Genomic DNA, 19,884 nt, shown 5'->3' with positions numbered 1-19,884 from the left:
CGCTACGACTGTGAACCCATATAAATGAAAGATTACCTCAAGAAATTACATACAGTATACGCGACACATTGATGAATAACCAGTTTTGAAATTAGAAGCCTATAAGAACATGTTTTTCAACTATTACATATCTTTTCAAAGTGGGATTAGTCACAAAAAAATGCTTGCAAGTATCTCAATGTTATTACACCAGAACACAATTAACAATTTTGATTTGCTTTCGCGGGCCACATAAAATGATGTGGTGGGCCGGATCTGGCCCGTGGGCCACCACTTTGACACCTGTGGCCTAAAGGATTTGACTTCTCTCCTAATAATCGTTGAGATATATATATATATATATATATATATATATATATATATATACATACACAGTATCAAAAAGTTGTTACATTTATTTTAAAGAAATAAATTCTCAGAACAAAATTCTTATATTTTGTGGAGAATGTGTATACTTATATATATTTTTTTTTTAAAAGCACTTTTCAGGAACAAATAGAATTTATATTTTTTTAGGGAAAATACATATTTCGATAGTTTTGAGAAAAGTTAAAATTCTTAGCAGGGAACAAATATTTTTTGGAGAGAGAAAGTATATATTGACCAAAAAGTCATTTAAAGCACTTTTCAGAAAACAAATTTATTCATATTTTTTTAGGCGGGAAAAAATACATATTTCAAGTTATTTGAGGAATGTTAAATTCTGAGGGGGGGAAAAGTCATTTTTTGAGGGAGGAAAAAAAAAGTCATTTTTTTGAGCGAGAAGGGAAATATTGACCAAAAAGGAATTTGTCAGAAAGTGTAATTTAGGGGAAAATTTTAAAGGAAAGGCAATTTTATTTAAAAAAAAATAATAATTTTGAGAAAATATTTTATTTGAGCTAAATCCTTTTCACTTCAGCAAAAAAAAAGTTGTCTTATTGATGAAAAAGCACGTCTTTGGGTGCTTTTTTTGTGTGTGAAAAAATTGGCTATTTGACGAGTATATCTAGTGAAATGTTTTTTTTTTCCTCACAGAAAAGTCGTATGTTTGAGGAAACAATATTTTTTGAGAACAAACTGGCATGTTTTTTAAGGAAAACAAACTCAAAGATTTTTTGAATAAGTAGGGATAAACCTCGAGTAAGCATTTACAGGGTTGGTTCCCCCCCAAAAAGAAGAAAAGAAAAAAGTGTAAAATAAAATAGGATACGTAAATTTGTGAGTGCAGAACTGCGACTATGCGGTGGTCCACTGTAATCACATTTGGGGAAGTCATCACCAGATTGGTTGGACACAAATGACAGACCTTGGGTAACAATTTTTCCATTTTTAATATCAACAAATAGAGAAGAAAATATAAACCCTGTCCATGTAAAATGAACTTTCCTGTAAGGTGCACCTCTGCTATCAAAGGACTAACGTGGTACAGTAGCTCTGTCGTGTGAGTGTGTGTGAATTCAACAGAAAGACACCATCGTGCTCTTGAAATGTTTCCTATAAAAGCAGTCGAATGAAATAGAATGAGAGACAGAAAGAGAGAAAGAGATATTCAAGTATCAAAAGAACTACAAAGACGCTGACAGAGCGGAGAAAGGTAAAATTACAAAAAGGTAGTACAAATCACAGGAGGGACACAAATCAACAATACATTAGACAACACTTTTGCATTTGTTTAAGGCAGTCGATTAAAAAAAATGACAATAACACTAAAAACTAGAACGAGGCATCATCTTCATTAAATACAAGCCCAGTCCTAACCAGAGTTTGTCAGACTTCATATGGACAGCGAATGGTGTGTGTGTGTGTGTGTGTGTGTGTGTGTGTGTGTGTGTGTGTGCACGCACCCGTGTCTTTCATGCTTGACATGTTTTGGTCTTCTTCACAGTGATTTTTTATTTGATTTCATTTTTTACTTTCAGTCTGGCACAAATTTGAAACGGTTGGCACGTGGTGTGTGTGTGGTCTTCTTAACGATTGCCTTTCATGGCCTCCTTGGCGGCCAGGATGAGCGGCGTGAGGCTGGACAGCGGCTTGGCCAGCTTCAGGAAGGGATGCTACGTCCAAGAAAAAAAACCAAAAAACAAAGAGTACAAATTAAAAGGTGCAAGAAGCGATTAGCGATGACCTCACAACCTTTTTTTTTTGGCATGGCCAATCCTTCAAATGAGCATCACATTTTCACATGCGCCCCATTCTGTTCTTTAATTGGGTCCACCAAGCATTTACATTATCGAGTCCTGTTATAACGGTTGCATTAATTGGTCTTTTTAATGGGTTCATTCTCAAATGTATTTGATGGGTTCATTCTCAAAAGCATTGCAATATAAACAAATTGATATATACATTACATGTAATTAAACAATTGGTGAATTGTAATTTAATCAATTATAAATAAAATGGACACATTTGAAAGAATTATTATTTTATTTTTAAAATCAACCATTGTAAATACTATCCAGGACCCCTTTAAAAAATATATATATTTTTTTTTACTCGGACACAAACATTGGTGTGTTTTCAGCGCGTTGAGGTCCCTAAAAAGAGCAACGTGATTTGTCAGAATTCTAATGATGAACAACAGTGGGGCCCTAACGACAAACCTGCAGGAGCTCTTTCCCGCCGCCTCGCTTCTCCACGTCCATCTCCAGGCATCGGTTGAGGAAGTCTCGGAAGACCGGCGACAGCTTCTCGGGGTTCTGCAGCTCGGGCGTCCCGTTGGTGGCGATCAGATACAAGGCCTGAGAGACAGGAACACGCCGCAGTGCGATCACTTCAACGGAATCAACTCAAACCGAGAAAGGTGCCGTCCTGCGCCCTACGTCACGGTGACTGCCACAAGACCCAAGTGCAGTGTGTAAGCGCCTTAACAGGGGCTACTTCTTGACAGTACCTAAACCAATGAGCAAGGAGAAATCATTCCATGGATAAAGGTGTCAAAAAAGGAATCGAATTCAACTTTTCACATTATAGTCCACTTACACTCAGGACCTTTCACAACAAAAGATTATATAGCCTCTTGGAAACATTTTTTTATATTTTTGAGGAAAATGTTTTGATATTTTTGGGGGGGTAAAAAATATTTTAGTATTTTCTACATAAAGTCGTCTCATATACAGGAGAGAAAAAAAGTTCAACAAAAAAGTACATTTAGAGAAATAAATTCTATATATTTTTGAGAAATAGTATATATTTCCCCAAAAATATTTTCGAGGAACATTTCACAACAGCGTGCTTTGAGGAAAAACTTTCCATATTTAAAAATTTTAAAGTATATTGAGTGGAAAAGTGCATAGTTTCTAGAATAAAGTCAACACTTTAAGAATACAGTCAACATGTGTTGTTTAGTTTGAGAAAAGGTTCTAAAGTTTGTAAATAAAAATAATCTATTAAGAGAAAAAAATTAATTCACATTTGAGAAAATAAGTAAATTTTTAGAAGAGTTCAAAAAAGTTTTTAACAATCGAGAAGTTATATATTTTTTTAAATTAATTTTGTGTATTTTTTTAGGAAAATTTACAAAATTAAAAAAAAAAAGTTTTTTATATTATCTCATTTTGAAGAAGAAAAAGTATACATTTTGGGAATTTATATATAATTTTGAGAAATATTTTATATGTTGTAAAAACAATAGGCCATTGCAGTTTGAGAAAAAAAATATTTTTTTTAAGAAAAATGAATATGAATGAAAATGAAAAAGTATATTTTAAAAAAACACTTCCTAGCATTTTAAAGGACTATAAAGCCCCTTTCACACTAGATGTCATATCCTGCATTTTCCCCCATGTCGGTGTTCTGTATAAATGGCGCTGACAAGAAATTTTCCCACTTCTGAAGTTAGCGTCTTGGGTGAATTGTGATACATTTCATACAAAATTATGTGAGAATACAAAACCACTTGTTGTTCTGTAAAAATGGCAACATCGACCCAAGAATTGTCCGCCTTCTGAGGTAGTGTCTTGGGCAAAGTAGCATACATTTCACAGCATGTCCTAAGAATTTGATGCACGTATCCCACTTTGCTATGATCAATGTAAAAGGCAAAGGCGGATAAATGCCGGATCTTCTCTCATGTCTCTGATCTCCTGTGTGAAAGGTCCTTTTACTCACTCGTAGCGGGTTCTCATTCAGGTAGGGGGGCTCTCCCTCCACCATCTCGATGGCCATGATACCCAGCGACCAGATGTCCACTTTGGGCCCATAGGCCTTGCGGGTCACCACCTCGGGGGCCATCCAGTAGGGCGTTCCCACCATGGTGCTGCGCTTGCTTTGCTCCGGAGTGATCTGGGCGCAGAAGCCGAAGTCGGCTGCGGAGAGGATACCACACGTTTACACACACACATCACACTACTCCAGTGATTCTCAACCATTACGGTGTTGTGCGAGATAATCTGCTGGGAATTTATCCAATTTCACATAGTTGCTCAAACAGAGCTTTACCAGAATGATAACTTGTATTGCTTTGGCTCAATAAAGGGTTGTCAGCATAACAACATACTTCATAACAACTCACTCAGCTTGACGGAGCCGTCCATGCCGAGCAGCACGTTGTCACTTTTAATGTCTCTGTGAATGACCTGGTTGGCGTGCAAGAAGTCCAACGCTTGTAAACACTGCGGAGAGTAAGGTGGGAGCTAACTGTTATTATTATTACTCCTTTTTTTTCATTTATTACCGACGTGCGACGGCACACCTCTCTGCACACGGCGGCTATTTGGGCTTCGTCCATGCACGTCTCCGTGACCACGTCGGTGAGTGAGCCTCCCGCCAGGTACTCCATCACCACAAACAGCTCCTCCCCCATCAGGAAACTGAAACGCACACAGTTTATCACATGACATGCTCTTTTGAAAGTCGTATATTATCCAGTGTGGGTGTCACCTGTCGAGGAAGTTGACAATGTTGGGGTTCTTGAGCTCCTTCATCACCAGGATCTCGTTGATGATCAGCTCCTTCTTGGGCTGCTTTTGGAGGTTGATCTGTTTAATGGCCACCTAAAAACAGGCAACATAAACACTTGAAGCTTGCACATCTAACTGTTTGTGTTCCGTAGTGGTGATTGTACAGTCACTACCAGTAGTTACACATCAATGTAATTACAGTATGCCTGACATCTTTAAGAGACAAGAAAAAACAAATCCACGGTTGTAGACGACCTCAACATTCGACAGGAACATCCTCCAATTCTCTATGATGCTGTGTATTGATATGTACCATAAACAACTGTCTTTTTGAATTAAATTAAAAACAGTGTACAAAAATGTCAGAAGGAAAAAGATGATATCTCAGCTATGACACATACGAATGCATACGTACTCCAAATAAAAGTGACCTGTGTTTTGCTCTTAAAAAAACAAACATATGTATAAAGGTATAATGTAGTTTTAGATTTTCTAAAATACTTCCCATCATATGCACCAATTAAGTATTACTTTGCGACGAGTAATATGACGTTGTGGTCGAATACTAGGGTAATTATCATTACTCATCAGTAGTTTTATGGTTTTGAATGACAAGTCAGTCAGAAGATGCTGTATTTGCTCTGATCACCTCTTGTCCTGTGGCAACGTCGATGGCAGTGAAGACTGTTCCAGAAGCTCTGTAAGAGCAGACAAACAACACATTAATCACAGCCCATTCATCACGATGTGTTTACATGCCATGAGGATGGTTCTAAATGAAGCACCGTAGTAGTCAATCTCCTCAAATATACGTCAAAAGTTAATGTTCGGTATCCATCTCGGTTTGAAAGTCACAACTCAGCTCACATTTGGTACCGCAAACCGAAAGTAGTAAATTCTCGAATTAAAGGCTCAAACAAAATAATAGATACAGTAAAATCAATTCTCAATAATATAGAAAGTGCTTATAAGAGTATGATAGATGTTAATAGGCGTGTGGGCAAGACTAATAAGAGTCCCGTGAGGTTCATACAGCTTTAAAATATGTATAAATAAGAAAAAAAATATGTGGTTCTACTTCGTGGAGTTCACCCATCGCTGAGATAAACGAGGGCTTACTGTACGTCACTGTGTGTGAGAATTGTGGTTTTAAGGGCCTGGAACGGAATAATCTTGGCATCTCAATTTATTTCCCGGGACTAATACACTACTCACCCCTGCCCAATTTTCTCATATCTGGTGTATTTCTTCTTGGGGTCGCCAATGCTGACTATAGTTCCTATGAAGGAGAGAGTGAAACGGGAATGATTTTTTTTTTAGTGTGTCACGACAAGAAGGGGTGCGAGAATGAGGTTTACTCAGTTTGTCCATGATTTCCTCATCCGACATCTTGCCCTTCTTCTTCTGTCTGTCGGTGGCCTTGGACGCCGCATCGCCGTCCGTGCTCAGGCTGGGCGCGGGGAGGGGGTCGATGACGGAGCGCGTGTACACCTGGGTCACACGCACACAAAAAACATCACACAGAAAATAGGTTTAATTTTACAATCCGTTGTCGCCTTACACTCTTGGTATGTTCCGGTCTGGGAGCCACGGCGGGAGGCGGGGCTTCGTCGTCATCGTCGTCGTCAATGGCTTTGATAGTCGGGGATGTTGGCTCGGCGCCTTTTTTGACTGGCTGGATTTGATCAAACGAAAAGAGACCAAGGTTATTATAGTTAACCAGATTATTTGTCCTAATAATTTTTAAGCACGTAATAGCATTAGCATGAATGTTTGTCTCTGAGCACTCTCAGTTATAGTCTCGATATACTTACAGACTGTGGCCCTGGAGTGAATGCTTCTTTTTCTATAAATGAACAAAATGAAAAGTGCTTCACAACTATTTTGCCGTGTCATATGAGTTCACACGTTTCCTGTGTACGCACACCGCGCACACACACAGACTACTCAGGATGGCTTGTGTTGAGAGACTCACCAGAAGATGAGAAGCTGAGGTACTTCTGCCGCCCGTTGCCTGTGGAGTCGTAGAACTTGAGGACGTCCAGCACGGCCTGCGGGTTCTTCTTTTGTTCCGACTTGGTGATGTTCGAGGTCTGGAGTAGCCGAGCCCACTGCTCCGGCATTCCCTGAATCAGAATCAGAATCAGAATCATCTTTATTTGCCAAGTATGTCCAAAACACACAGGGAATTTGTCTCCGGTAGTTGGAGCCGCTCTAGTACAACAGACAGTCAATTTACAGAACACTTTGGAGACATAAAGACATTGACAAAAAACAACAACAATTGTGCAAAAAGATGCAGAGTCCTCAGTTCGAATGGCTAATATCGCAATAGTCCGGTGCAATGACCATTGTGCAAAGGGCACTGAGACTTCAAGGAGTGTATGCGGTTTAAAGTGACGAGTACTGCGATAATCTGGGACAATGGTACAGCCATACAGACGCTTTTTAAATCCATGTACAGTGTACCCGCTGTATCACAGTTCTTCATCTGTGCCCCCGCTATATTGCACATTGTTAAGCGATCGTTTTTACAGGCTAGTCGGAATTTAGAGTTGCGCGCCTTTAGTCTCGTACCACTTTTTGCCTGCACCGACCATTGCATGTTCTGTTGGTAATGTGTTGTTGCTCTGTGTGTGTAACGTAGCAAATGTTGGAAGGTTTATAATTACCGTAACATCTATGTTACTTTCTTTTATCTTATACATTGTGTTTTGCATTACATGTTAGCATTAACCTAGATTAAATTATATGGCTTGGTTGAGCATGTTGGTGTTTAAATATTCATATACACTTCAAACTTCAACTTGGAGTGACAAATAATAAATAAACAGCATGCTTCGCCTTATATTTGGAGAACTGGGTGAGGGACAGACTGAGAATAGGTGCTAAGGAATACTTTAAAGAGGTCTTTTAATATGTCTGAATAGGTTTAAATTGTTTAAAGTCTGTGAGAGGGGTAAAACTATTGTTTTCAAATCTGGTCTCCATACAGATTGCAGGTGGGTCTGGAACATATCCCCTGGAGTAAACGGGGGGGTTCAATGTACAACATTTTGCGGTGATGAATGTAAGATAACACCATCACTTGGCACAAAAAGTAATACAAAATGTACTACTGTGTTAGCTTAGGTTTGTTATAGAATACGCTATGTTTTGACTCTGGTGCAAGATGAGGAACCCCCTGTTGTAACGTGCGGCTTTAAGAAAAGAGTCCTACTCACAGTGAACTCCCCCGTGACAGCATCAAAGCCAACATGTATGGTGTGTTCAAAATCGGAAGGCGGCGAAATCTCCGGTCGCTCCTTGTCTCGATCTTTCTTTCTTCCGCCTGAAAGTGGCAAGCATTTTTAACTCATTCACTGCCAGCCTTCCCAGTTAACATGGATATTTGACTTCTAAAGCCGTCAATGGCAGTGAATGTGTTAACAACCAACCCAATGACTTTTTACTTTCTCTGCTTTTTCTGCTCCCACTAACCTTTCTCCGCCCCGGAAAAGATGGAGATGATCTTGCTACGAGGCTTTCGCTCCTCTGGTACCGACGGTAGCGGCTTGGAGCTGTGGTTCGCCGACAGCGAGTCTTTACTGGAGCTGGTGCTGAAGATGGTGCTGCTCATGCGGACCGGCGGGGCAGGGGGCTTGTCCTCGGGGTCGCTGTTGTCGCACATTGCTCACACAAGAGTTTGTTTTTGTTGTTTTCACAGGAGATGAGGAGGATGGGGCGGGGGCGGGGGGGCGAGGACGGACAGGGCGGCAAGCGGAGAGGGAGCAGCCCTGAAGCACACGTGTGCTCATGCACCACCGCAGGATGTGCAGGCACGAGAGGAAGGTAGAACTATACATAAGAAAAAAAACAAAATATGGTTGGTTACACATGTGATATTCGTAGCCTTAGAAATAACCCGGGCTTGTTTATATTATCCAACACCAACACTTCATAAGATTGTAAAGATTAAGTAAAAAAGTACACTCTGCCATGTAGTTGGAATTTTTGGTGTGTGTTTTAATATGTTTAAAATGAAGTTGCTTGCTTCAAGTAAAAATGAATGTTTATTGTCAATTGTACAGCACACCTGTTTTGATGACTTGTATGGGCTTTTTTTAGATTGGACGAAGAATTTTTTAACGCATGTAGCTGGTGGTTTTTAGGCTGGCACAAGACAACGCATTTGGCCATGGATGGGGAATATCTTACTTCTGTGAATCTGTTGCATTATTGACATTAACTCATTCAGTGCCAGCCCTCCCAGTTAAAATGGATATTTGACTTCTAAAGCAGTCAGTGGCAGTGAATGTGTTAATTCTCCATTTGCAACGAGTCTTTCTTGACAAAATAGAGTTCCTATATCTGTTTTCAGAAGTCATCAGAAAAATGAATACTCAAGTGAAGTATAGATACCTAAAAAAGCTACTTAAGTAATAAAGTATATTTGTAATTTCTTACTTCCCACCACTGGACACAGTAAAACCATCATCCATTCGTGAACTCACTTAATCGCAATTTTTTTCTGTAGAACATTGTACCTACACAAAACTATTTGCAAACAACAACAACACACTTACGAGGTTGATGCCTGAGACAGCAAGGTAGTCAACCTCTCAAGATGATGCAGAGAAAAGGTCTGGCTCACTTTTGCCCTGGTGGAAATTAACAGCTGATTCGGTGGTAACAGCTCGCTCAATATGATGTATGATAAGTGTATAGAGTCGTTTGCCACTGCGATACTGCCTATCATGCATTTTAAAAATGATTTATCACTGAGTCAAAAACACAATGAAATGGATAATAGGAAAGATGTAACGGGTATTTTTACTGGTTGTGAAAAAGCAGCTTACACTGACCCGAAGGTCTTCACACTGAGTGCATTTTTTTCTGAATCTGTAAAGCCTTTTATTGTTCAAGGTAAAGTTCAAAATCATATAAACGTGTATTTGGATCACAGTTTGGGGTATACTTAGATTCAACTATAGGCAATTTTGGGAGGTCTAACATGGACACTATATAATCGTCAAAATGAACTATATCACATGAGTATGGCCAAACAGACAGGCTTTTGGGGGAGGGGGGCGACTGACAGTAATAACACAATTACCAGGAATGACAACAACAGCTTTAAGGCTGACAGCACAAAATCTGTTCGTTTTCTTGTTTTTCCGAACATCAATTGTATTTAGTTACGCTTGAATACCTCTTGAATGTTGGGCGGATATTAATAATGTAGTTTATAAAGAGATTTTAGCAGGCCAGTTCAGGGTAGAATAACAATGAGGCAATATTCGCTCACATAACTTCAAATTGAATAATGGCGGTAATTATCTGGTTTGTTTCACTACGTAAATAACACTTTCTCTCTGCATATTTTTTAAATATGTAAAAGTATTTATTTCAAAGACCCGTTGGGATAAAGTGTGCCCTTCGTGTACAACAGGGGCGGCTAGCGGGCTAACGTTAGCATCGGCTATTTAATGGCCAACAAGTGTACGAGATTCAAGCTAACTTTAGCATTTAGCTGGACGTTAGCATGCCCGTTAGCTCGAAGCTAAGCTAACACGTGAGCCTCGATAACTAAACTTAGCCGACGAGTAACGTTAGCATCTCAACTCATTGGCCACAGACAACAAGTTAGCAAGCGGCTAACGGTAACTCCTCTATGACAACTCATTCAAATATGATAATGTAATGGTGACTAGACGGAAATAAATGTCGTTTAGTTGGGAGAATGGGTTGAGTTGGAAGGCCGGCCGAGCATCCAGCACAAAGCCGCTTTTCTCGTCACATTCTTACCGGAGAGCTTCCACGGCAGTTGGAACGTGAACAGAACTCCTCGACTGCCCGTGTTCGATCCTTCCTCGGTGCTTTAAAAGAGGTTCGTAATTCCAAGAAAAGTACAGTACTTCATCTGAAACTCGGGCATAAGTCAAGTCAAGTAGAAAAAAAGTGACAACTATAAACAGTGCAACTTTTTTCCACCCCCTTCTATCTTTTTGGGCCCTTCGATGGTAATTCCGCTATGGCGAGAAGACTGGAGAAGCGGAACTAGCGACTAGTGATGGGAAGTAACGAAGTATACTTCCAAGTATACTATGTTACTGTACCTAAGTACATTTTTCTTCCCCCCCCTATCTATTTATTTATTTCTTCTTATTATTATTTTTACATTTTTCTGTGACTCTTCTAGTCTCTGTATCTCTGATGCAACCTGCCTTGATAGCTCCCTGTGACACTAACTTGTTTTTCTATATTCTAGAAAAAAACAAAAAAACAAATCATATCCAGTCGTATTTTCAAAAAAGAAAAAAAGTCGTAAACTGACAAGAATTAAGTTGCATATTTTCAATAAAAAGCTAGATATTTGAGGATTTTTTTTAAATATTTTTGGTAAAAAGAAACATTTAAAATACATGAGTACTATATTTGAGAGTTAAAATCTTTGACAAACCATTAAGAAGAAAAAAAAACATTTGATGAGAATAATATTTTATGTACACTACACACAAAAAGTTTGGGATATTGGGCTTTCGAGTGAAATTTCAGGATGAACCTAAGCTGCACTATAACCTTTACTGGTGACCTTAATTTGACCTTTTCTAAATGTTTTAATGCATATGCGCAACTGTTTAATGTTACAGTACTTTTTTGCACAACTTGCTGTTCTCTCAAAAGGAGCCCAATTGCCAAAGTTTACCATAGTTGTTTGACCCATGAACATTTGCAAGGAAGTCCACTTGTGTGCCTTTCTGTGACTCTTCCAGTCTGTCTAGCAGCCTGCTGATGACACCATCCATTCGTGGATATCTCTAACTTTTTTTGTGAATACGGTGTATGTTATAAAAAGCGATGAATTTTGTGTGTTTAGTGCTCCTTTCGGAACATTTGTCTGGAACTGTTGCTTCTTTCTCCATGGAGCCTGGTAAAAAAAAAAAAAGAAAGGGTTCCCTTGTGTGGCAACACTTTGAGCAGATCTCTCCAGATAAGTTACGACACATGAAACGTCTGTAAGTAATGAAATGTGTTACAAAATGAATTCAAACATTTCTTGCATTCTAAGGTCAAGTGCTTGTTGTGCGCCAAGCAACTGGGCTACAACAACACCTCATCAATGCTGAGGCATTTCCGTGCTCGTCATGAACAGACTGCGGAGGAAAGCGATGAGGCCAGTCAAGGTGGGTGTGCTTTTTTTCCCTTTTTCTCCAGATTTGTTAATCATCCATCATAATAATAACATTAGCAATTCTGGTACTAGATGGCAAACTCTACTGGAATTACACACAAACAGTAATTGATCCCACAGGCTCTTTGTTGGTCAAATGTGTCCACCCCGATTCCCTTTTATAAACAATTTTGCTCTAGCTGAAATTTCCAAGGGTGTGTTTTTTTTGTCTGATTTTGTCATGTCCAACATGCAATCAATCAATCAGTAATCAATCATATACTGTTTCCATCAAATTGTACCTTTTGGCTCTGTCGTGGCTACTTTTGGCTAATTGAAACCCATGAAAACCTTTTTGAAATTGCTTGTTATTTAATGGATCAAATTATACGACTTGGGGAAAAAGGTTTTCATTCTAGACTCAATACTTGAAATTTGTAGTTTTTTCATGTTTACAACCTGATTACGTCATTGAGCTATTTTTTGGACAATGGGGCAATTTCATGAAATACGCTTTAGTTTCTGAAAGAGGCTTTAGTGGCTTACTGCACTCTAGTGGAGCAAATGAAAGAAGCAATTTTGATTTTAAGAAGTGAAGATGCCACCGGCTGACCATTGAGAAGAATTACCTTTAAATGAACGAATGAATGAGTAAGAAATAAGCATTCTAGAGGAAAAAAGGTTTTTGAGGTTTTTTTCAACCTGTGCCTTGTGCCAACAAACTGGAATTTGGATGGTTAAAAAAAAAAATTATAGATATTTTATACTAATGACAAAAATTTCAATTGGTTCAAAACTTTATGACATCACTTTTATGACTTTCTGTGACTCTCCCAGTTTCTCTTTTGCAACCCGCTCATGTCACTAAACTAAACTCAGTGGCCACATCCCGCTGAGAAGTTCCTGTATTAAGCCTTGCAATTGCAAGATACTGTTCATAAATTCTGAGGGGTCATCTGGGTCTCATGTCAAAATGTTGTCCATTCATGGATCAAAACTACCAAACCACCCACCGACCTACCGACCTCTCTACCTACCTACAATCTACTTGTCTACCAACCAACCAGCCTAGTAGCATAACAACATACCTGTCTACCCTCCTACCTACCTGACCAACTACTGACTGACCAACCTACCAGCCTATTAACCAGCCTACCAACCAAACAGCCTCCTCGTATAACAACCAGCCTACCAACATGCATACCACCCAGTCTAACTAACTAACTAACCAACCAACCAGCCTAGGACCTACCTACCTATTAACCAGCCAACCAACCAGGCTGCTAGCATAACAACCTAAGAACTGACCTACCAACCAGCCTACTAGCATAACAACCTACCAACCTACCCAACAGCCTACCAACTTACCAACAAGCCTAGAACTACCTACCAGCTTACCTACCCACTAACCAAGAATCGACCTACCAACCTACTAACTAGCATAACAATCTACCACCCAACATACTGACATACCAGAACCTACCTACCAACCATGAACCAAGCCTATCAGCCAATCAACTAACTAACCTAGAGAGAAGGTCAAATTAAGTTCCATTATAGATATATTTATATATATATATTATAGATCTCTAAAGGTTAAAGTGGATTTTAGGTTCATTCTGAAATTTCACCTGAAAGCGCAATACGATATTTTGTAACTTTTTAACTGTTTGTGAGTAATTTAAGTACTAACAATGGTATTAGAGTTGGAAAGCAAGTAGATGTTTATCAGGCACTGAGTTAATAATAATAATAGAAAAACAGTTAAACACTGACATCATCATTTTTAAATCCCGCCTTACTTAAGGTTGAATCATTCTGTGTTTGACCTACACGAAGGAAAGTTTTAGGGGAGAGAGAAAAAGAGGAAGCTTGGCGCTCAGCCACAAGAAGCCGTTTCCTCTCCCGAGTCCCCCTAACGAAAGCAACGAGGAGAAACAAGAAACGCAATCCACCCAACAAATGCAGCAGCAGAAGATTCCAAGCGAGAAGAAAAACAACAGAGTTGAAGAGGCGACCATTTTCAGGAAGTCGCCCTCTCCCGCTGCTGCAGATGAGTTGAGGTCATCTCCTCTCAGCTGCCACTCTGTACTTTTTTCTATTAAATATTATTGTTATTGTTATATTCAATAAATGTGTGTATTATTTTGTATTCTTGATTTTGGTATTATCTTTGTGTATATTCTTTTTGTATATGATTTATTTTTAGACATTTTATTATATAATTTTAAAATGTATGAGTAATATTATTTAAAGCAAACGTTCATAATACAAAAAAAACTGCAGTTTTATCTAGCGATTTTTTGATACTTTTTTCAAACCGATACACGTATTCCTTCTCGAGTACTCACCGATAACGAGTACTGATACCATTAGTACATTTGATCCATACAATTTTAATTAAGAAAATGACAGATAACAGACCTTCCTGTCTTTCTGAAGCGCATGATGATTCGCTGAGGTGTCAAACTGCAGCAGTGTAGCGCCAGCTACTGGCAAGGAGGACTTGATGTCAGCTATACTGGCCCAGTACTGATACCTGGTCTCAGTCGTCGCTCATCCCTAGTTTTAACTACACAATGTGTGATATGAACAACTTTTTCATTTTGCCGTCCAGCCTTATTTTGCTATAGCTGAACCGCAACAGCAAAAAACTTATTTTTAGGTTAAAACAACAGTTGGCAAGTGGGATTCAAGTGAGTCATAAGACACTTTAAACTTAATAAAACACACTTTTTACAAACATTTTAAACATATTAAAACACACACCAAAAATTCCAAGCATAAAATGTATAGAAAATGCAGTACGTAGTGTCTGTGTCTAAGATACGTGCCTTTAAGAGGCGGGGCCTCATTGATGATGACGCATGCAAAGAAATGTCTCTAATTTGAACAAAACTGTGATTCTTGACATAAATATGTACCGTCCAGAAGAAGCAAACAAATATGTTAAAGAGAAGCCTGGCAAACAGAAGCCAAGTAGCATGGCGTTTCAAACAATCTGATGCTTCCACATGTATTTGGATAGCACCAAACAGCAGATCATGGTGACCGCCAGCGTCATGCCGCACACGGGCATCACCAGAGAACCGTCGCCCACTGGTAAACGCAAGGTCTCGTCAGCAGGCCTCTGCGAAGAGAGTCCAAAAGAACCACAGACTTAAAACGTTAGGGTTACGCCGGTTTACAGTATTAATTTAACAATGTTATTCTTGTAACATTACGACAGTCTCATAATATTACAACTTTACTGTAATGAAATGTATACATTTTATCCTATAATATTACAATTGTATTCTTTTAAAATTATGTATTTTTCCTCATAATATTTGACTTGATTCTCATAAAATACTGACTTTTTCCCCCTCAAAATATTCAAGTTTTATTCTCGTTAAATTAAATGTATGAGGGTCAGAAGCTCGATCATCCGGGTGCAACTTTTTTTTCTCTTAATATAGATATGTCATCCTGGTCATATTCCAACTTTATTGTCATTAAATTTTAAAAAAAAAATAAAATCACCTGCTTTTGTTGCACTTGAATCCACAGACACATGCTTGTATTGTCAGCGGTGCAGGGGGCTTCCGTCGCCGTGTGAGGCTCCAAATCGTCCAGCTGCGAACCTGGAAGCAAAAGAGCCGTTAAAAGACGAACATTCACTGTATGGTTGTTTCTGCGGAAGTTCGACTACTTACATTTTTCGGTACGCAAAAGCAGCTGTGGGGGTCGTATGGCGATGGATTGCAAAGTTTCCCCGACAAAGGAGGGCTGGTGATAGCGGCCGTGGATGGGGATGCTAACTTTGAGCATGCCGGGAGTTTGCTCGCCGAAGGCGGGATAAACGTAGGTGAGGAATCCGGAAGTCTTGTGTGCAGGCACCTCCAGGTCGATGGTGGAATCCACTAATATCTGACGAAGATAAATACGTAAACAATTACCCGGTACTACTACGGCGTATTGGGGCCGCACTGACAAAACAAATAGTACAATTAAATATGCAGTGTTACAGCAATAACATTTTGCTTTTTGTTTGGAAAAAATGTAACATCATGAGATAAAAAGGCATGATAATTACAGTGTATGTCAGAATTTCCACACAAGTGTGAATGTGACAATCTGAGTAGTAGTATAGTCGTAGTCATTGTATAATGCCATTTTTGTCTTGTAACATCATGACTTTTCCCCATCAATTTTGTAACAGTATTCTTGTACAATTATGGCTGTATTCTCATGATATTACTCTACTTTGTGCTACTTATTAGTTACTAATAGATTATTTTTCTTGTAATAATGCAACCATTCTCATAAAATATAGATTTTAAACTTTACCAACACATTTTTGTAACATTGCATCTGTTCTTTTATAAAATGTAGATTATTTCCCCCGATAAATCCAACTTTATTCTCATAAAATGAAGATTATTTTCATATTATAACTTCTTTCCAAAAAAGTTCTCTTAATATTACAATTTTATTTTTATAACATTTTCATTATTTCCTCCAATATTACAACTTTACTTACATAGTGTATTGTACATATTCTTCTCATAATATTACAACTTAAGTCTCATAATATTTCACATCTTTTGTTATGTTACAACTTCATTCTAATGAATTGTGTATTTCCTCCCCCCCCCCATAATATTACAACTATTCTCATATACTGCAATTTTTTTCTTGTAATATTAGACCCTCACTCTGAAAACATATTACTTAAATATTGCAACTTTATTGTCATAACGTGTAGACTATTTCCCCCAATAGTACAACATTAATCTTATAAAATTTGGGTTTTCTTGTAATTTTTCAATTTAAGACTCATAAAACAAAAAATTTTACTTGCAATATTAAACCTTAATTCTTACAAAATGAATTCTCATACTATTATAAATAAAAAGAAACAATTATAAATGCACATGGGGATAAATCTCGTCATATTACTGCTTAATTCTTATAAAATGAAATCAATTCTCATACTATGATAAATGAAAACAGACAATTATAAATGCACATGGGGACAGCGTTGGTATGACAGAAAGTGAGTGCTGTTTTCTGCTGACCTGCCAATCAACTGCATCGCTGAGGAAAGCAAGCTGGTAGGGGTCCACATAGACGCCACTTGGCCATCTGTGCAGCAGCAAAAGCCGGACGTCCCTGAACGCACCAGGCTGGAGCTCAACTGTCGTCTCGACCTCCCTAAAACAAACGCTGGCAATTATTTGAATCATTCCCATTAAGCAAGTTAGATGCACTGAGGAGGTGTTTGATTCTCACCACAAAAAAAAAATTAAGCCTAAAAGACCAAACTACACATTCATACCTGTGAAAACCATTGTTCTTGATCTCCAGTGAAACTGCTGTTGACTGTAGCCACTGCTTTAAAGCACCACAAGTGTCATCGCCTACCGAAAAATAATAAAATGAATGTTAAATGATGTCATTTATTTCATAATGTTATTTATTGGCATTTTTAAAGCTTTACAGCATTAGGTCTGAAGATAGCGGGTATGACGACATCTCTTACCCCTCACAGTCAAATAACATGTTAACAAAAACGTGAAGATAGAGGGATTAAAAAGTGTGAAATGCATGAAATAATTCTAGTGGGTGCGCAACTTTATATATTATGCAATAAAATGTAAAGAAAAGTAACCGCTCTTTACTCTGTTTACGGAAGTGCACGTGAAAAGGACCCTTTGTAGCATTAGGGCGGCTATGGTAGTGCCTTACTAGAAGTAATTATAATTAACCTCAAAGGAAGAACATGGTGTCAAATGAGTTGTTTGTAGACATAATTAACACTATTAAACATAGTTGATGTAAACATCAGGACGTTTTTCCATTTATCGTTATTTCCTACATTAAAGTCAGGCGGAATTCAGCCCTCCTCCCTCCCCACCCGCAAAAAGAAAGGTCCTAATGCAAATGGCCTCTGGGAACGTACAAATGTCTTAGTTTTTAGTTACACGGGTCATATGTAATGCTTATTTTATTAGATTTTTCTCTCCTCACTTAATCAAATTATAATTGGATGACGTTTGGATCTTATTTTGATAAACACTGCCTAAACATGCGTTTCGAGGCGAAGCGGTGCGGAGTGTGCTTCAGGCCACCGTCCATTGTTCTGATTTATGAAAACACGGAGACCAACAAAGTGAGAAAACGAATAATTCCCGTGCGAAACTTCTCGCGCTATTCCGGTACGTTCAACTGTTTATTAGCACGCATCTTGTGCCTTTATTGAGCCAAGAAGTAACATTTTACATGAGAAAAATCTCACGTCAGACCACAAAACAAAAATATCACAAGAGTATAAATACTCGAATAATGAAGATCTCGTCCTAATTTACTTACAAATTGACGTAGTGTGAAATCTGGGCCTGTTAATTTAAAGACAAAGCTGTTATTCTGTTAAACTAACATCAAAAGTACTGTAACATTTAACAGTTGGACGTGCATTCAAAAATCTAAAGGTCAATTGAGGGTCACCTGTAAATGTTATACAGTACTGGAGTTTAGCTTCCTCCTAAAATCTCAACCAAAATCACCATTTTTATTTTGAGTACTTTATGCAAAAAAAAAAAAAAAGAAAGATGAGGAAGATATTATTTTACTATATGACCTGCAGATTACAGCCTGGCCGCCGAAAGGCTGAAGAACCACCCCCGGCACAAAGATTACCTGCAAGGGGTCTCCCAGAACCAGCTGGAGAGGCTGCACGTCATCCTGCGTGACCACCTGCAGGGCTTCACCTTGGAGCACAGCCTGGCCTCGCTGCAGGTGGCCCCCGACGAGGACCTGAACAAGCTGGATGACGACGAGCTGACTCGCAAGAAGAGCCACATGGACGAGCTGTTCGAGAGGAACCGCACGCACAGAGAAGACCCCGATTTTGTTTACGACCTGGAGGTGGACTTTGGCAAGGGGGCCGACGAGAAATGCAGCTGGGATGAAGAATCTGATGATGAATTTTAAAGTTTCGCTAGAGAATACAATTTCTGATGCTGAACTCCTGAAACATTTTGGGACTAGGGACCACTTACATGGTGGGAGATTTCGTCAAGGAGCAAGGAAACACAAATACAAAATGAAAATACTTGCAAGGAGCATGCAGAAGACGCTAACGCAGTACGAACCGTGTGGTAAATGGCCAACCATAGCTCCTGAGATCACTCATTTTTTTGTATAATGTCCCATGTTTTACAATGCGGTGCTTTTTTTCTTTATTAAAAGCAATTAACAAAACAACTGGTTTGATTTGGCTAAGAAATGTGGAAGGCAAGATAAATTTGTAAAACGTTCCCATTCATTTAAGAATTTTTACATGGAAAAAAGTGTTAATGTATCTTCAAAAATGTGGGAAACGTCAGTCCTTTTGTAAAATGTCTCCACTAATTTGGGAACTTTGTCATGGAAAACGTGGATTAATGATTAATGAAAAATAGTTCTGAAGATGTCCTGTGTGAATTGAATCTGTTGAGAAATATAGAAAGATAAGTTACAATTTCGCCACCATTTTAAGGAGGTTTTTACTCATGGAAAATGTAGCATTTTGTTACGAATGGGATTTTTTTTAATGTAAAAAAACCAAACTCTTTTACCCTATTTAACAATATGAGCGCCTAATACGATGTATGATCCAGATACACCACACTAAACTACCAGCGTAAAAATCAACATACTTTACTGCTAGGTTAATAGCATGCAGTAATTGCCCAAGTCATTTTTAACTTACTATCACAAAATCAATTAAAATGTGTTTTGTTTTGTTTTGATTTATGTCTGTGTAGCTCCTCAGTCATGCAGGTCATGGTAATCAAGGCAACTGGACTCTTTGTTCATTCAACTGGT

At 38.6% G+C, this 19,884-nt stretch overlaps 3 protein-coding genes and 1 long non-coding RNA gene across 9 annotated transcripts; 2 read left to right on the top strand and 2 right to left on the bottom strand.

Annotated features, from left to right (window-relative positions):
- Positions 1 to 1,294: 1,294 nt before the first annotated feature.
- On the bottom strand, positions 1,295 to 11,079 carry pak2b (p21 protein (Cdc42/Rac)-activated kinase 2b). Of its 2 annotated transcripts, none has more exons than XM_061778812.1 (15): positions 10,668 to 11,079; positions 8,361 to 8,717; positions 8,105 to 8,211; positions 6,856 to 7,006; positions 6,695 to 6,726; positions 6,442 to 6,555; positions 6,239 to 6,371; positions 6,096 to 6,159; positions 5,530 to 5,578; positions 4,861 to 4,973; positions 4,673 to 4,790; positions 4,493 to 4,592; positions 4,090 to 4,286; positions 2,583 to 2,720; positions 1,295 to 2,036 (listed from the first exon to the last, which is right to left on the bottom strand). In XM_061778812.1, exons 2-15 carry the CDS (start codon positions 8,548 to 8,550, stop codon positions 1,950 to 1,952), a joined length of 1,593 nt encoding a protein of 530 aa, XP_061634796.1. In that variant the 5' UTR covers positions 8,551 to 8,717; positions 10,668 to 11,079; the 3' UTR covers positions 1,295 to 1,949. The 2 variants fall into 2 exon arrangements, with proteins under 2 accessions (XP_061634796.1, XP_061634797.1); XM_061778813.1 differs by lacking the exon at positions 10,668 to 11,079 and adding an exon at positions 9,446 to 9,496.
- On the top strand, positions 9,968 to 14,192 carry LOC133480577 (uncharacterized). Of its 2 annotated transcripts, XR_009789313.1 has the most exons (4): positions 9,968 to 10,522; positions 10,595 to 10,749; positions 11,740 to 12,046; positions 13,873 to 14,192. It is a non-coding gene; the product is annotated as an uncharacterized LOC133480577 (long non-coding RNA). The 2 variants fall into 2 exon arrangements; XR_009789312.1 differs by having other exon boundaries at positions 9,970 to 10,749.
- A 532-nt stretch (positions 14,193 to 14,724) lies between these two features.
- Positions 14,725 to 17,753, bottom strand: pigx (phosphatidylinositol glycan anchor biosynthesis, class X). Of its 4 annotated transcripts, none has more exons than XM_061779669.1 (6): positions 17,687 to 17,753; positions 17,354 to 17,435; positions 17,094 to 17,241; positions 15,729 to 15,942; positions 15,556 to 15,656; positions 14,725 to 15,163 (listed from the first exon to the last, which is right to left on the bottom strand). In XM_061779669.1, the coding sequence occupies exons 1-6, from the start codon at positions 17,736 to 17,738 to the stop codon at positions 15,026 to 15,028; spliced, it is 735 nt and encodes a 244-aa protein (XP_061635653.1). In that variant the 5' UTR covers positions 17,739 to 17,753; the 3' UTR covers positions 14,725 to 15,025. The 4 variants fall into 4 exon arrangements, with proteins under 4 accessions (XP_061635653.1, XP_061635654.1, XP_061635650.1 ...); XM_061779670.1 differs by having other exon boundaries at positions 17,094 to 17,229; XM_061779666.1 differs by having other exon boundaries at positions 17,558 to 17,737.
- Positions 17,754 to 17,917: 164 nt separating this feature from the next.
- On the top strand, positions 17,918 to 19,537 carry cep19 (centrosomal protein 19). Its single transcript, XM_061779676.1, has 2 exons — positions 17,918 to 18,233; positions 18,662 to 19,537. The coding sequence occupies exons 1-2, from the start codon at positions 18,065 to 18,067 to the stop codon at positions 19,006 to 19,008; spliced, it is 516 nt and encodes a 171-aa protein (XP_061635660.1). The 5' UTR covers positions 17,918 to 18,064; the 3' UTR covers positions 19,009 to 19,537.
- Positions 19,538 to 19,884: the final 347 nt, after the last annotated feature.

Source organism: Phyllopteryx taeniolatus, chromosome 7 (genome assembly GCF_024500385.1).
Source record: "Phyllopteryx taeniolatus isolate TA_2022b chromosome 7, UOR_Ptae_1.2, whole genome shotgun sequence".
NCBI classification, from domain to species: Eukaryota; Metazoa; Chordata; class Actinopteri; order Syngnathiformes; family Syngnathidae; genus Phyllopteryx; species Phyllopteryx taeniolatus.
The sequence above is the reverse complement of the archived record's forward strand: the minus strand, read 5'-3'. Positions and strand labels throughout refer to the sequence as shown.

What these genes read in the sequence shown, in the direction of transcription:
- pak2b (XM_061778812.1), bottom strand. Translation starts at nt 8,550, where the DNA reads ATGTGCGACAACAGCGACCCCGAGGACAAGCCCCCTGCCCCGCCGGTC. An exon ending in GACCGGAACATACCAAGAGT is followed by an intron (nt 6,372 to 6,441) that starts GTAAGGCGACAA and finishes CGTGTGACCCAG; the next exon opens with GTGTACACGCGCTCCGTCAT. An exon ending in TAGCCGCCGTGTGCAGAGAG is followed by an intron (nt 4,593 to 4,672) that starts GTGTGCCGTCGC and finishes TACTCTCCGCAG; the next exon opens with TGTTTACAAGCGTTGGACTT.
- pigx (XM_061779666.1), bottom strand. Translation starts at nt 17,624, where the DNA reads ATGCATTTCACACTTTTTAATCCCTCTATCTTCACGTTTTTGTTAACA. An exon ending in ATGTTATTTGACTGTGAGGG is followed by an intron (nt 17,436 to 17,557) that starts GTAAGAGATGTC and finishes ATTTTTCGGTAG; the next exon opens with GCGATGACACTTGTGGTGCT. An exon ending in GCGATGCAGTTGATTGGCAG is followed by an intron (nt 15,943 to 17,093) that starts GTCAGCAGAAAA and finishes TATCTTCGTCAG; the next exon opens with ATATTAGTGGATTCCACCAT.
- cep19 (XM_061779676.1), top strand. Translation starts at nt 18,065, where the DNA reads ATGACGTTTGGATCTTATTTTGATAAACACTGCCTAAACATGCGTTTC. An exon ending in AAACTTCTCGCGCTATTCCG is followed by an intron (nt 18,234 to 18,661) that starts GTACGTTCAACT and finishes TATGACCTGCAG; the next exon opens with ATTACAGCCTGGCCGCCGAA.